This window comes from Ciona intestinalis, unplaced genomic scaffold (genome assembly GCF_000224145.3).
Source record: "Ciona intestinalis unplaced genomic scaffold, KH HT000542.1, whole genome shotgun sequence".
Lineage (NCBI taxonomy): Eukaryota > Metazoa > Chordata > Ascidiacea > Phlebobranchia > Cionidae > Ciona > Ciona intestinalis.
In genome coordinates this window covers 145491-159758 of record NW_004190863.1, presented here as the reverse complement: position 1 = coordinate 159758, position 14268 = coordinate 145491, and the positions used below count along the sequence as shown (strand labels likewise).

Genomic DNA, 14268 nt, shown 5'->3' with positions numbered 1-14268 from the left:
CCTACCCTAAGTTCAAGGCTTTTATATGCTCATAAAAATATACGCGTACATAGGCAACGGGTTTTAGTTTTATCGCTATGCGCCAAGCTGGTTGTCCGGAGCGTTAATCCCATTTTATATGACGTTACAGACTACTCCCCTATTATATAACGTTACATAACGCTGCATTTTGTAACGAGCTGGTAGATCTGTGTATATCGTAGACAGCGCACACGATTTTCAATCATGTCTTCATTATCAAAAGCAGTTCGATTACTTTCTAGCAGTACGTCATGTTGTGCTGTCCGGTAAGTTCAATTTCACTAAATCAGTTTTATTCAATATGGAACGCATAATATTAGGCAGTAGTTTAAAACTGCACTAAATAATATACTCTGCAGATGCGTGTGCTCACGCTACTACAGTAAAGGCAGGTCATGGGAACACCAGAACAACAAAAACAGAAAACGGATAAGGTCGTGTTAATTATATATCAAGAAGAAAACGTGTAAATTAAAATATTCTTCTTCAGGTATCTTACTGGAGCTTCATTTAGTTCTCTTGCAGCGTATATTTCATACCAGAAATATGCAAATGATGGAGAATCAGAAAACTTGCAAGCGCATACAGCTAATGCAAAGGTATTTGTTTGTATATGGCAGTATGAAAACAAATTGAAATTATAAAGTACAGATTGAAAAGAATTTCACAGTTAAAGCTGTAACTGATTTAGTAAATTTGTTATATAAAATACTATATGTGCGTGATTGTCAAAGAATATTGTAGAAATTTACTTGTTCTACAGCTTTTTGGTTTAGAATTAAATGTAGCAAATGTTTGTTTTAATCTTAATAATAACATCCCCAATTTAATTATAATTACAGCAAATTAATAAGACACTTTATACAAAAAGTAAACTTGACATTCAGAGTATTTTGTCCTTGGAGATAAACCACATTAGCATTTACTTTGTTGCTTGGAACATGTCATTAATTCTTATTTAATTAATTTAATAACTCTTGTGAACAGTACGAAAAAGTCTGGCACATTCGTGTCTAGGATATTTGATTTGTCCGTTGTCAATCACTTATATTTGCACAGAGCATGTTAAGTGTTTGTTTAGTTCGGTAGCCGGTACTTCTTACATTTCCATTTACCTTAAACAAATATCAACATTACCGATTGACCTTTCTTAGTGATGTGGCACTTTGCTTGTTTTCATTTTATGTGCAACAGCCATTTTTAATTGACACTCTTTCCCACACATTTTACCCAGCGTGTTTTAACAACTGTTGTTTTTGCTGTTGTTCTATTCGTTTTTTTAAAGACTATGATCTTCGCTATTGTTTTCGAAGAGATAAATAAAAATGTGTATTTTTTTAATATTGTTTTTTTGTGTGTGTTTTAGTCATTCCCAGTCTATTCATCACAAGAGATTATGAAACACACAACAAAAGACAATGGCATATGGGTATCTTATAAAGATGGTGTTTATGACATCACAGAGTTCGTAGACTCACACCCAGGAGGTAAGAATGACAAATCAAAATAGAATAATAGTTTTTTATCAAGTGTGTTATATTTTAAAGTAAGTAGGATATTTTAATCAAAGTATTTAACTATGCAAATAAACCTATATCATTTTTTTATTGAATCGCTTCGTTTTTTATCAAAATTTAAACAAATGTGTTATAGATTTATCAAAATGTAACTAAATTTGTTATGTATTAAAAACGTTATATAGATTGTTTTCCTTCTAAAAGGGAGTAAATATATCAATTTTATCACAGGGGAAAAGATCTTATTAGCTTCAGGGGGGCCAATTGATCCATTTTGGAACATGTATGCTGTACATAAATCCGAAGAGGTTTTGGAAATACTAGAGCAATATAAAATTGGCATTCTATCTCCAGAGGACCAGGCATGTTGTTACAAGTTTTTATATAGATGAATCATGCAAAGTTAAACATTGATTTGTGATTTTCTGTTATAAAATATATATATAACATATATTCATTTAAAAATCTTTTATTCTATATGGGTGAAGTCCTTGAGAAACTAGAATTTAGGCCGGATTTGCCTTTTCATATCTAATAATCATTGTTAATTTTATATTTTAGTTTTGCATAAACCTGCATATTCCAACATTTTTTTACTAAAATATTTTTTTACTAATTTTTTATAACAAATATTTTTTACTAAATTTTTTAACAATTTTTTTTTTATTGAAATTTTTCAGAAACCTATTGACTTGAATGACCCTTTCGCAAAAGAACCCGCACGCCTCCCAGTATTTCGAATCAATTCAAAAAAGCCTTTCAATGCAGAACCCCCACTTGAGTTACTTACAGATTCCTACATCACACCTAATGATTTATTCTATGTTCGTAACCATCTTCCTGTACCCGACATTGATCCTGAAACGTACAGGTAAACATATATAGCTTTGAGAATTATTTAACTTTGCAAATTTTACATATCAGTATGCATAGCCAAATAAACACTATACACAAGTGATAGTGTAAATGTAATGATCAGTCTATTTCCCAAATAAGAGCTAATAATGTGACAGGAAAAAATGTTCATGCTTTCGTCGGCATAAAATGGTACCTTGTTTTTTTTAATGTTTTAAAATGTCCATATGTTACCTCATCCAAAACAAAACTGCATTGTTTTTTAACCTGTTAGCATTTGACAAGATACAAATTTTGCATTGATAATGATAATAGTTTATGTATTGCAAAATATTAATTGTGTTGCATTCAACCCTTGTTCATATGACATATAATTCTACATGATCCTTTTTTTACTGTGCAAACTAACACTAAAACATTTCGTATGATAGGTTAAAAGTGGACGTAGGTGACACTCATCTGGAGTTTAGTTTGAATGATCTTAAAACCAAGTTCAAGCCGGTTACCATAACAACAACAATTCAATGCGCTGGCAACCGTCGTGAGGAGATGTCTGAATTCAAAACTGTAAAAGGTTTAAGTTGGGGCCCGTGTGCTATTGGTACGGCTCGGTGGACAGGAGTCAGGTATTTATGTACACTGTATAGTAGGGTGGGGTAATATGGAACATGTTTTTTATTTACTGTACCATTTAGTAGTAAACAAAGAATATTTACAGATTTAGGCAACTCTTAAAAACAAACATTTTTAATTGTCTAAAACATGATTAGTAAATATGGAATTTAGGTGCTAACTGTATCCCATCTTACCCCACAATACTATGTATTTTTATTTTAAAAAATTTGTAGTTTCTTTATATTATTTTAGTTTAATTTTACATTTTTCTAAAAATCCTAATCAGTTTAACATCATGTTTACATAGTCAGATGAGCCTATGCAATAAAACAGACATTTTTAATTCCCAAGTTAATGTAAGAGGATACTGTATATCAAAATCAATAAAACTCAACCATGATATCACACCTGTTTGATCTGATCAAACACTTTAACTTGTTGAAGGTGTTGTCTGAAACAATTAAATGTGTTTGCATATTCGTTCCAACATGTTTGACCACACTCCTATTGTGTGCTATGCAAACAGATGATCGATATTTACTCTGCTTTTTACTTAAACAGTACTAATATTGAACAAGTTAATTCCCTTTTTTATTTTTCAATCAGCTTTATCGGAATAGAGTAATATCGACTCTTACATGATAAATACATATCATGTCACTCATGTCCACATGTTTATATCAATTTTTGTTACTATTTACTTTATTTTATGACAAGACCATTTTTTAACTACGATTCGAACTATTTTTAAAATTTGTGTAAAATAATTTAATATGATTAACGAAATGACTAAAAACACATTCAAAATACTCTGACATTTCTTGTAACATGGGTGTTTTGTTTAACACACCTTGTGTTTGTTTACAAGTTATTACATATGTAACTTCAAAGGTAATTATAATATATAAACATTAAACATCAGTTTTTAACTTGGCTGCAACAGCCAGATTTTTAACCAACACTTTTTCCCACACTTTTTCCCACACTTTTTATTTATAGCGACATAGCCTGTTTTAACAACTGTTGTTTTGCTGTTGATTTCCTTCTCTTTGTTTTTTTTTAATAATATGATCTTTAATATCGGTTTGAAGATATATGAAACATTTTTTTAAAGAAATTAAATATTTTTTTTTTTCTGCATAAATATATAATTGTTTTTTGGAAGAAATATATACATAAAATGTATTTTTTTTGAAGAGATATAATTTTTATTTCAAAAAGATATAAAAAAAATTGTTTTCTAAGCCTAAGAAATAACTATTTTTTTTTTTTTACTGTTAACAGAGTAAGAGACATTCTGCTTCACGCTGGTTATGATGTGGAAGATAAGGCAATTAAACATATTCATTTCAATGGAAATGATGAAGATGTTACTAACACATCATACGGAGCTTCCATACCAAAGCAAAAAGTAATGAGTCCTGATGGAGATGTAATTCTTGCTTACAAAATGAATGGGGTGGATATTCCAAGGTATTTCTTATGGGATTTTTTGAATAACCTTTTAATATTTATAATTATAGTGTATCTCCGACGTTTTAGTCTGTCATATTTTTTGCAGTCTTTCTGGATGGCAGTGCTATCTTTTTTAACAAATTTTGGTCTTGGCCGATTGAGGATAAAGCGTCGGAAATACAAGACGTTTTTTTTTATACCAGACGAGCTGCTAAAAGATTATTTACATTATGCCTGGTAGCAGAAGTAACAGAATATTTAAAAGCAGTTTTAAACACCTAAAACCATGCCTACACCCAATTTTAATAAATGTATGGTATGGTTGGGAAAGATGGCCTCCCTTCTATTTCTCACTCCATTTGGTAGTAAACAAAGAACATTCAAAGAATTATAAAGCGGTATCCTCAGGACTCACATATACCGTTGTTAATTGTTTAAAACATGATCAGGATATTTGGAAATATGAGCTAAAGGTGTCCTTTTTTTTCAACAGAGACCATGGATATCCAGTAAGAGCAATTGTACCTGGTTATGTAGGGGCACGTAATGTTAAATGGTTAAGTCACGTTACCGTTGGGGCAGAAGAAAGCACTTCTCACTGGCAGATGAATGATTATAAAGGTTTCTCACCAAATACAACGTTTGAAACAGCAGACTACAAAAATACGCCATCTATTCAAGTAATTGGGATTAAAATATAAAATGTTTCTTTCTGACATTTGAAACCTAAAACACATTGAAAATACTGGTGCATTAAATAGATATACTGTTGTATTAAATAGCGCTTAAAAGAAAAAGAAAGAAATGTAACTTATTAACCCTCGCATGATGGGAAAAGGACAGTACTTTTACACGGGTGTTTTGTTTCATACATTATACCGCTACTCATTTTTTGATGACACAATCCTATTTGAGCATTTATTTGTATACAGACATTTTATCGTCCTATACCAGTTCCATTTTTCAGGATAAATGACACTTAACAGTACAAAAGTATCATTAAATATTAAACTAAAATGTTTAAACTTTTCTGTGAGATTTTATTTGCTTTTATTGTTGTTCAGGAAATGCCTGTAATATCCGCCATTTCCGTTCCCAAAGCAAACACCATTGTTGACCCAGAGGATGGCATGGTAGAGGTCAAAGGTTATGCTTGGAGTGGCGGGGGTCGCGACATTATCAGGGTCGACGTATCTCCGGATGGGGGTAAAACATGGAAGGTGAGTGAATATAGATGGGCGTTGGGGTATGGGTCAAATCTGGCAAAAATCCTAGGTCACATGGCATGTGACACTGTGGGGCCCACCCAAATAGAATAGTATGTGTATATAAAATGTAGCCACACATAACAAAAATTAAAAAGTCCCCAAAAATATTCCCTCACAATTAGGCCACAAAGTAACATATAAGGCCACTCAAGAATAAAGCATTTTACATCCATTATCTAGGAAGCTACTTTGACCAAGGATGAACCAAATGCTGATGATTCGTCTCACTGTTGGTCGTGGACATTATGGAGGGCTGAGGTTCCAGTTAAAACTGGCCAAACAGAAATAACGTGCAAAGTAAGTCATGTAGTTTATTGGAGTTGTGTTTCTGTTATTTTTTTTGTTGAAGAGAAAATATCAAAATGGGTATGAAAGATACTGGTTAACTTTTTTTACATGAAGTGAAGAGTTTGCCTAAAAAATCAGATCTCAGGTGTAGTAGAACAGTTTCATGGGCCTGAAACTAAAGGGTAAGGGGTTCAATGCTCGATACTGCTACCATTTGGTCCTAAACAGGTTAATTGCTTTTGCAATGTAGTTGGATGTACCAATTCCTTGTCATACAGAAAAAGAGGTAACACCCTGGATGTTGAGGTAATGGGTCAACTCTGGTCTAAATCTTAGGTCCCATGGCATGTCCCCATTCACATAGAACAAAATAGTCATGCAGATACACAGACAGTATCATAGTGAAACATAATAGCACTTACACAATTACATAGCAGCGATATTGATAACAGACAAAAAATGTTGCAAAGCTAGAAGATAGAATCAAACAGCATTTTCGAGCTTTGAATGCAGAAACAAAACATTCTCTTACTATTATAATGAAACAACACCCAAACCATTATTTTAATCCGCTTTTTTGTGATGTTAAATATTTATTTCAAATTCAGGCAATCGATTCATCTTACAACTGCCAGCCAGAATGGATTGGTCCAATCTGGAATTTGCGTGGATTTTTAACGTAAGTTACCTTTTCTGTTTAAAATATTGTTTTTTTTAACTTTGACATTGTTTGTTTTTATTTCAGAAACGCTTGGCACCGGGTTAAGGTGACTGTTGCTGACGAGGACGAATGAAGAGAAATAACTTTTTAATTTAAGTTCCACTTACGAGTTGTAAAATACTACTATCTTCTTTTGTATTTTATTCATATCTGACTCAATTTTTCTGCAGGACCCAATTATTATTATATTATAGTAAGGTGGGGGGAAGAGGGGACAGCTTTAGCACATAATATCTTGATCGTGTTTTAAAACAATTAACAACAGTTTATGGGAGTCATGAGGATACGGTTTTAATATTCTTTGAATGTTCTGTGTTTACCACCAAATGAGATGAGAAAATAGAATGAAAAGTTGTTCTATCTCCCACCCTACTATATATAAATTCTGGATTTTTATGCTGACAATATCGAATATGTGGTTGATACATGATCCCATACACGAAGATAAAAGGGTAATTTTTAGCGCATTTTTAATTCTGAATTTGTCTATATAAAGTAATGTTTTACCTTCACATCTTATGCTAAAAGTGACTACCATTCGTGGTTACTGAATACGCATAATAATTTTGCCTCTTACAGTTTTATGAAGTTCTTTTTACCAATATTTTTGTTGTAGTCTTCCGTTTCATTATAGGTACTACACGCACATTTCAGATTTTATAGTTGGAATAACTTAACTGATTGAGATTGATTAGTTTGTAGTGGTATCATATCTATACAAAGTATCACTTCTTCCTTTTGCATTAAACCGTTTTAAAAATTGTTAACCCCACAAATTCTAAAGTTGGTTTTTAATCCCTTTTATTTCCCTGCACCACATCTGCGTTGTGTTAATGAAGTTTTCCAGGTGAAAGTTAATATTCTGTTGTGTATATTTAAAATTATAAAAGTTGGTGACTTATGAATGATTGAGTGAATGTTACTTGCTTTATCCTCGCGTAGCGGGAAAACGACAGTCGTTAAACCACTGGTATTCATACACTTTGTGTCAGCTTACGAGTTACCGTGTATGTTAGTTTGGGATTATTTTTAAATTTTTTTTTGTATGGCTGATAATTTGCAAAACCCATTAGTGACCACTGGATTGGAGCAATGCCGTTAAGTGTCTTGTTCGAGGACACATAGGCCTACAACGATAGCAGCGTTACTACTTTTAAGTTAATTTTCAATATTTATTCAAACTGCTAGTGCTATGCTACCGAGATAAAATTAAACTGCAACCGATAAAAACAATTTTGTAGACTTATAACATGGTCCTCTTTGTAGAACAATTACTGCTTTAAAGTGGGTTTATATCTCCCTGTATTTCCAATATCATAATAGGGTGGGGAAAGATGGGACACTTTAGCACATCATTTTTTAAATATCCTGATCGTGTTTTAAACAATTAACAACGGTCTATGGGAGTCGTAAAAATACGAATCTATAATTCTTTGAGTTTTTTTTTTTTACTACCAAATGCGACAAGAAATAAAGTAAAATGGTGTACCATCTTCCCCTCTGTACTATATTATTGTTATTAGATCTGTTTGCACCAAACACAAAAAATCGGGAATGTTAATGACATAATTTATATAACATAAAACACAAGAAATAATCGATTTAAAAAAGATGGATCTGATATTAAAACGAAAAAGATTAAAAACGTCTCCCCGTCGGGGAATCGAACCCCGGTCTCCCGCGTGACAGGCGGGGATACTCACCACTATACTAACGAGGACTACGCGTTCCAGCTTTGAAACATGCTACTATATAACTGATCGCGTAGGGCCGTTGACTATGTGCGGCGTTTTGGTAAATATAATAACTATATATATTATTTTTCGTCAAACAGTTAATGTTGTTATTCTTTGTCATGATTTTACTGTAAATATATATTCCTAAATATTTCATTTAGTCTTTAACCTCATAACGAAATCAAAACAAAACATATAGTACTCGGGGGTAAAGATATATAGGACGCCTAATATTCAAATATGTTGATTGTGTTTTAAACAATTAACAACGGTATATGAGAGTCGTGAGGATACAGTTTTATAAATCTTTAATTTTTTTGTTTACTACCAAATGAGACAAAAAATAGAACAAAAAGGTGTTCCATCTCCTTTACCCTACTATATAAATTCATGAATTTTAAAATAATTCTTCACATTTATACCCGCTGGTACTATAAAAACGTCGTGAATCATTGTGAACTTAATTTGTTACGTCACAATCAGGGCGCTATCCAATCCTCGAGGCTGATTGGTCAAATTGCCTCGCATCAGCTAATTATCCTTACCTTGATAATTTTGCGCATAAACTGCCTCTTTTACACAGCAAGTTATACCCGCTACAGTTAAAATCGAGAAGTTGCTTTAACTTATTTATTGTACCGATGTAATACGTTTTCCATTTTCCAGGCACGCGATGGTTTTCCAACTTTTTCAAGACACATTACCTGATGTGACGTTATATGGTCACGCATGTCTCGTTTTTTCCGTGGCACAAACCAAAAGTACAGAAAATATGGAATTAGAAATAAAGTAATATGAACCAACCAGTTAAACAGTGTTGTGTAAGAGTCATTTTAAAATAACTACCCATTTAATCGTTGTATTCCAATTCTGGTTGTTTTCCCCAGTGCCGTTTAAAGCGGTTAGAGTATGTATGTATCGAAACCGCATGCCGGCGCTAGGCAGCTACTCTTTTCAATTTCATCTGAATGGTACAATATATAGTGGGGAAAGATGGAACCCTTAACTAATTAAAAAGTTGTTATATTTACATTACTCTGCAACATGTGTGATCCCCAAAAAAATACTGGCTGTACTGATGATATATATAAAGTAGAGTGGAGGAAGATGGGACACATTTAGAACATAATATTTAAATATCCTGATTGTGTTTTAAACAATTAACAAAAGTCCATAGGAGTCGTAAGGATGCAGTTTTATAATCATTTAAATGTTTGTGGGATGAAAAGGTGAAAAATGGGATGAAAAGGTGTCCCATCTCCCCCACCCTATTATATACATTTTATTTGCCACGTAAATTTATATAATCTTTTAAAACGACGTGGTTGTGACAATTGCAACCATAATGTCATATTTTAAGTCTAAATTTTTGGACTTATAATCGACTACAGTCAACCCCGCTTAATCGGACCACATCGGGACCAAGCCAAACTTGTCCGATTATGCGGGGTTGACTGTATATGGGGTAAGCGAACGAATATTTACTTTTTGGCTGAATCCTACACGGAACAGTTTAGTTTCCGCTAGTAGTAAAAAGTACAGACAAGCTGAGCAAAAAATGGCATTCAGCTTGTTACATTATAAGCGGAAAATGTTTGTTAAAGACATATTTGAGTTGGTCAAATGGTCAGTTCCCGAACACGCCTATATGTACAAACAAGAAATATTGTTCATTTGTGGCATTGTAAATATTTGCAGTATAGGCGGCATGTTTGTCATTGAGGATAAAAATGTTTGACCGATATTTGCAATGTCAATACACTCATATGAATGAATAATAAATGCAGCTCTATAGACTTTTATGCTATACTTCCTCACAAATACCCTGAAACGGAAATGCGTGGCTTCAAACCGTTATACACGGTGCGCTGTTTCAACAAGGAGAATAACTTTAATAGATGAGCATGCAGAGCGCATATTTTAATAACATCCTTAGTTAAAGACGTTTATTTTCGTTGATTTAGGATAATAGTTTGTACTGCCATTGATATGCAACATTAGAAAAAGAAGTAAAGTAGGGTGGGAGAAGATGGGACACCTTTTCTATTTATTTATTTTTCGTTCCATTTGACAGTAAACAAAGAACATTTAAAGAATTATAAAACCGTATCCTCACGACCCCCATAGTCCGTCATCAATTGTTTAAAATAGTGTCAGAATATTTGGATATTAACTGCTAAATTAAGGTGTGCCGTGTTACCCCACAGTACTATAAATCAAAAGTTGCTGACGTAAAAACGTTTTTTAAAATCGAAAAAGAACCGCAAGGAGAAAAGGTATATACAACCACTAATGTGCCAAATAAAGTTGTCGGGATGAGTGTATCATCAGAAGCAGTGACGTCATTTCCTGGTTATACCGGGAAGTCGCGTCTCGTTTAGAATGGTTTGACATCCCGGTTTGAGAACATGTTAAATAAGTTTGTTTATACCTGCATATCTAAGCGGATATGACCGTAAGACTGCGTTATGTAAAAACACTTGACCATTTTCATAAAATCTAGGTTTTGTTTAACCGTTTTTATTTTTGTTGTTCTCACCTGCTTCGCCAAAATTATATTTTGTTTCAGTTGCTTAGAAAACGATCGGTACTGCCTTCGGTCGACTTCGTTTACGTTTACGACTTTTGTCGTATAAATCAAAATTAAACGTTTTAACAAACTTAATATTGCTTTCAATTTGTTATAGTTCTTAACAGAAACATAAAACACTCGAAATGCGTTTTAAAATGCATATAAAAGTAGATTTAAATGCGTCATGGGAGTGGATATCACCTAAGATAGCGCAATGGTGCGTGACGAGACGAGAAGGAAATACCTTTTTTGACAGAACGTTCATTCATACTGGGAGTGGCTGTGCCGGGTTGAGCTCTCTGTTTAGTTTGTCTGCCCGCGGTCGGTAGCGTTGTCTGCGCGGGTTTGGTATCGTTGTCTGCTGATCTAATCTATTTGGCATACAGCTCTGCGAAGAAAGCGGTCTGCACATACTAATGTGCGGAATCATTTTATGGAGCAGCTAAAGTGCGAATAAATCGCATATATTCTGAATTCCAGTATTTTGTGTCAAATTGTACTTAGTTTTATCTGTTTATTAGTAGACCCGCTACAGCTAACAGCTTGACTAATAAAATTATTTTATTGAAACAGGTGCAATATTTAGTTGTCCAGACCCCTTTTTACTATTTCACGTAAACCGTACTAAACGTTAAAGAATGGCTTTGCCTTGGGATGAAGCAGCTTCTCGTCAATGCGCGAAAATTCCAGGTTTCAAGTACTCTTGTCTAATATTCAAAAACAGCATTTGTGGTCAACACGGTGACAAATCGCTTGCACCTTGTGTAAGTCTAGTTTAAACATAATTCTTTGTATACGCTATAAATAAGGTATGGTTGGGTGGGGAAAATGGGAAACCTTTTCATTCGATTTTCTCGTTCCATTTAGTAGTAAACAAGGAACATTCTAAGAAAAAACGTATCCCCCCGACTCCCACATACCATTGTTATTTGTTTAAAGCAGCACAATCAGGATATTTGGATATTATGTTTTAAGGTGTCCCGTCTTCCCCCACCCTACTATATACCTAATACGCTTAGCTAAGGACCAGATATATTAAGTCTTATCATATGCATTAGGAATTATGGGACTCCTACAGATGGGAATATAATAGCACCCTCACTGATGTCTGCTGTATAATTAAAAAATATGGTGTTCTGGTCTAAAATTAACTTAAATATTTTGTGACCTAAAGGGGTAAAAAAATATAAAAAAACATAAAAATCCTAATCAAAGAACTGATTTAAGTCGTTTCATTATCACTAGATTAGCACACTGTGCTTTTTGTGTTAAAAATATATTTAACCCGTTGGCACCCTGTTACATGAAAGTTTCATTTACCATTTAACTTATTACAAATAACTTTGTTAACCATTTGACTTAATATAGGCGGCATTGATTCAATCAATGGATACAATAAGAGACAAAGGTACTGGAATCCCAGCAATTACGCACAATGGGAAAAAAATGAGAGCTATCCAGAATATCGCAGACCGAGTCTGTTACAAGTCAGAAGACAGTTTTCTTGTAGGAATGTTCGAAGGCAATGATTGTAAGTGTAAATATGTAGTTTAAACAGGGTTTTTCTGCCATCAAGTTAGATCAATTTTTTGTACTTATGCCTATCTGGAACTGGTGTATTCTTATATAGGTTAATATATCAAACGATTAAACAAGTTTCAAAAATTTACAAAAGTGTTATGCAATAGTTACGATTTATTTATTTTATTTCTTTGTTTATACCTGTTTGCTTCAACTAAAATAATGAAATAAAAAAATAAAATAAATAGTTTGTTTTGGTTTTTAAAAGACAAAATAAAAAGCCAAATTTTTTAAGTTATTTTAAGTTGGGATTTGTACTTAATTATACCACTATGTGCAGAACAGATTTTTACTTTTTTTTTTCTTTCAGGGAAAGGTATTATTTATTTTACTGGAGTGCAATCAGAGTCGCTTGAATGGGAAAAAGCAATGCACGCAGCAATTTTACAGTAATTTTAACAACCCTTCAAAAATTGCCGAAAAAAATGACAGTATATGTTTCAAATAAATTACAAGTGTTACGTTAGTAAATTACAGCTGAACCAAGAGATAAATTGTGCAATTTGCACTTCTTAGTATAACTGTGTAAACCATTTGTTTTGTTTTTTTCCTAAATAGCATATTTCACAACTTTTTGGCAAGCATAATTTATAATATATAAACCCAGCATGGTGAATGTGTGTGTGGACAGCTACTGTATTTTGCAATTTTCCTTTTGTAACTGGGCCAATAACCAATCATTATTCTAGAATTGTTTGATACGTCCTGAATAAACTGCTACTAAGGATTATATTGTAATAAACTGTAACAGAGATTTATCTGCAATTGCTTTAAAAGTATGTTGTTTGATGACAGAATTATTATATTGTCAGTGTAGAGTAGAGGGTTTGGTTGATCAGTCTATTGTATAAAAGAAGAATGTTTTGCACAGCGTCTATATATTGAGAGATACATAAACAATACAATTTATTGTTTATGTATGTGATATAACTTGTGTGGTGGTCAAATTTGCCGATACGCCGACTGACCTATGTATTATCTATGGATTGTCCACTTGTCTAGCAGTTCTCCAGGATAGAAATCGTAGAAAATTGACGATCAGCTGATTATACGCATGGTTGATCATTGACGTGTAGTAAGTAAAGTTCGAACTGCAATGTAGGATTGTACAGTGTGTTATTTTAGGCTAGTGCATTGGAATGTGTAAAATACTAGTATATACACAAACCTAACAAAGTAAAATGCTGCGCACTAATTTTGGCAATAAAACCATTCCAAAATTCCGTTAGCCATGTCAGTAATATGTGCGGGACACGTATAGCAACTGTATTGCATACGGCATGGAAATGATTTGTAGTTCTTTAAATATTTTTTTTTTGTAAACGTTATTTGTACCGCTATTGTGGTGCTAGTGAAGGAACCTCCCCCTTTCGTTGTCCCGACGGCTAAGCGTAACTAACAACTACTTAACTCTAACTGTGACAGTCGTCAAACACGGGTGTTTTGTTTCACACATTCTTCAAAGTACCCCCATTTTACCTTCAATATCAAGTTTTCTTTATGTACTTATTAACCCACTGTACAAATATTATTTTTGTGACAGTGTTTTAGTTTTACTATTTAGTTAAATAATAACTTTTCAATTGTTTAGGAGTATGGACACAAATACTGTATAGACATGATGACTACTGCAGTCGAC

General features: G+C 33.2%; 3 protein-coding genes and 1 non-coding gene across 6 annotated transcripts in view; 3 read left to right on the top strand and 1 right to left on the bottom strand.

Moving 5' to 3' along the window:
• The first annotated feature begins 111 nt into the window (after window positions 1-111).
• Window positions 112-7645, top strand: LOC100178002 (sulfite oxidase-like). The gene is made up of 13 exons (XM_002125577.5): window positions 112-287; window positions 381-455; window positions 512-620; window positions 1388-1508; window positions 1770-1900; window positions 2219-2409; window positions 2825-3019; window positions 4293-4481; window positions 4957-5143; window positions 5528-5683; window positions 5912-6028; window positions 6628-6698; window positions 6765-7645. Exons 1-13 carry the CDS (start codon window positions 226-228, stop codon window positions 6811-6813), a joined length of 1653 nt encoding a protein of 550 aa, XP_002125613.2. The 5' UTR covers window positions 112-225; the 3' UTR covers window positions 6814-7645.
• Window positions 7646-8388: 743 nt separating this feature from the next.
• On the bottom strand, window positions 8389-8460 carry trnad-guc. Its single transcript has one exon. It is a non-coding gene; the product is annotated as a tRNA-Asp (tRNA).
• A 2885-nt stretch (window positions 8461-11345) lies between these two features.
• Window positions 11346-13398, top strand: LOC100180367. Its single transcript, XM_002125454.5, has 3 exons — window positions 11346-11812; window positions 12417-12579; window positions 12940-13398. Exons 1-3 carry the CDS (start codon window positions 11687-11689, stop codon window positions 13020-13022), a joined length of 372 nt encoding a protein of 123 aa, XP_002125490.1. The 5' UTR covers window positions 11346-11686; the 3' UTR covers window positions 13023-13398.
• Window positions 13399-13736: 338 nt separating this feature from the next.
• The window catches only part of LOC100183554 (UDP-glucose:glycoprotein glucosyltransferase 1), a 21790-nt gene continuing 21258 nt past the window's right edge, over window positions 13737-14268 (top strand). For all 3 annotated transcript variants that reach the window (XM_002120814.5, XM_018816693.2, XM_018816692.2), the window contains exon 1: window positions 13737-14264. The gene's annotated coding sequence lies outside the window, so the exon portion shown is untranslated. The remainder of the gene's footprint in view (window positions 14265-14268) is intronic.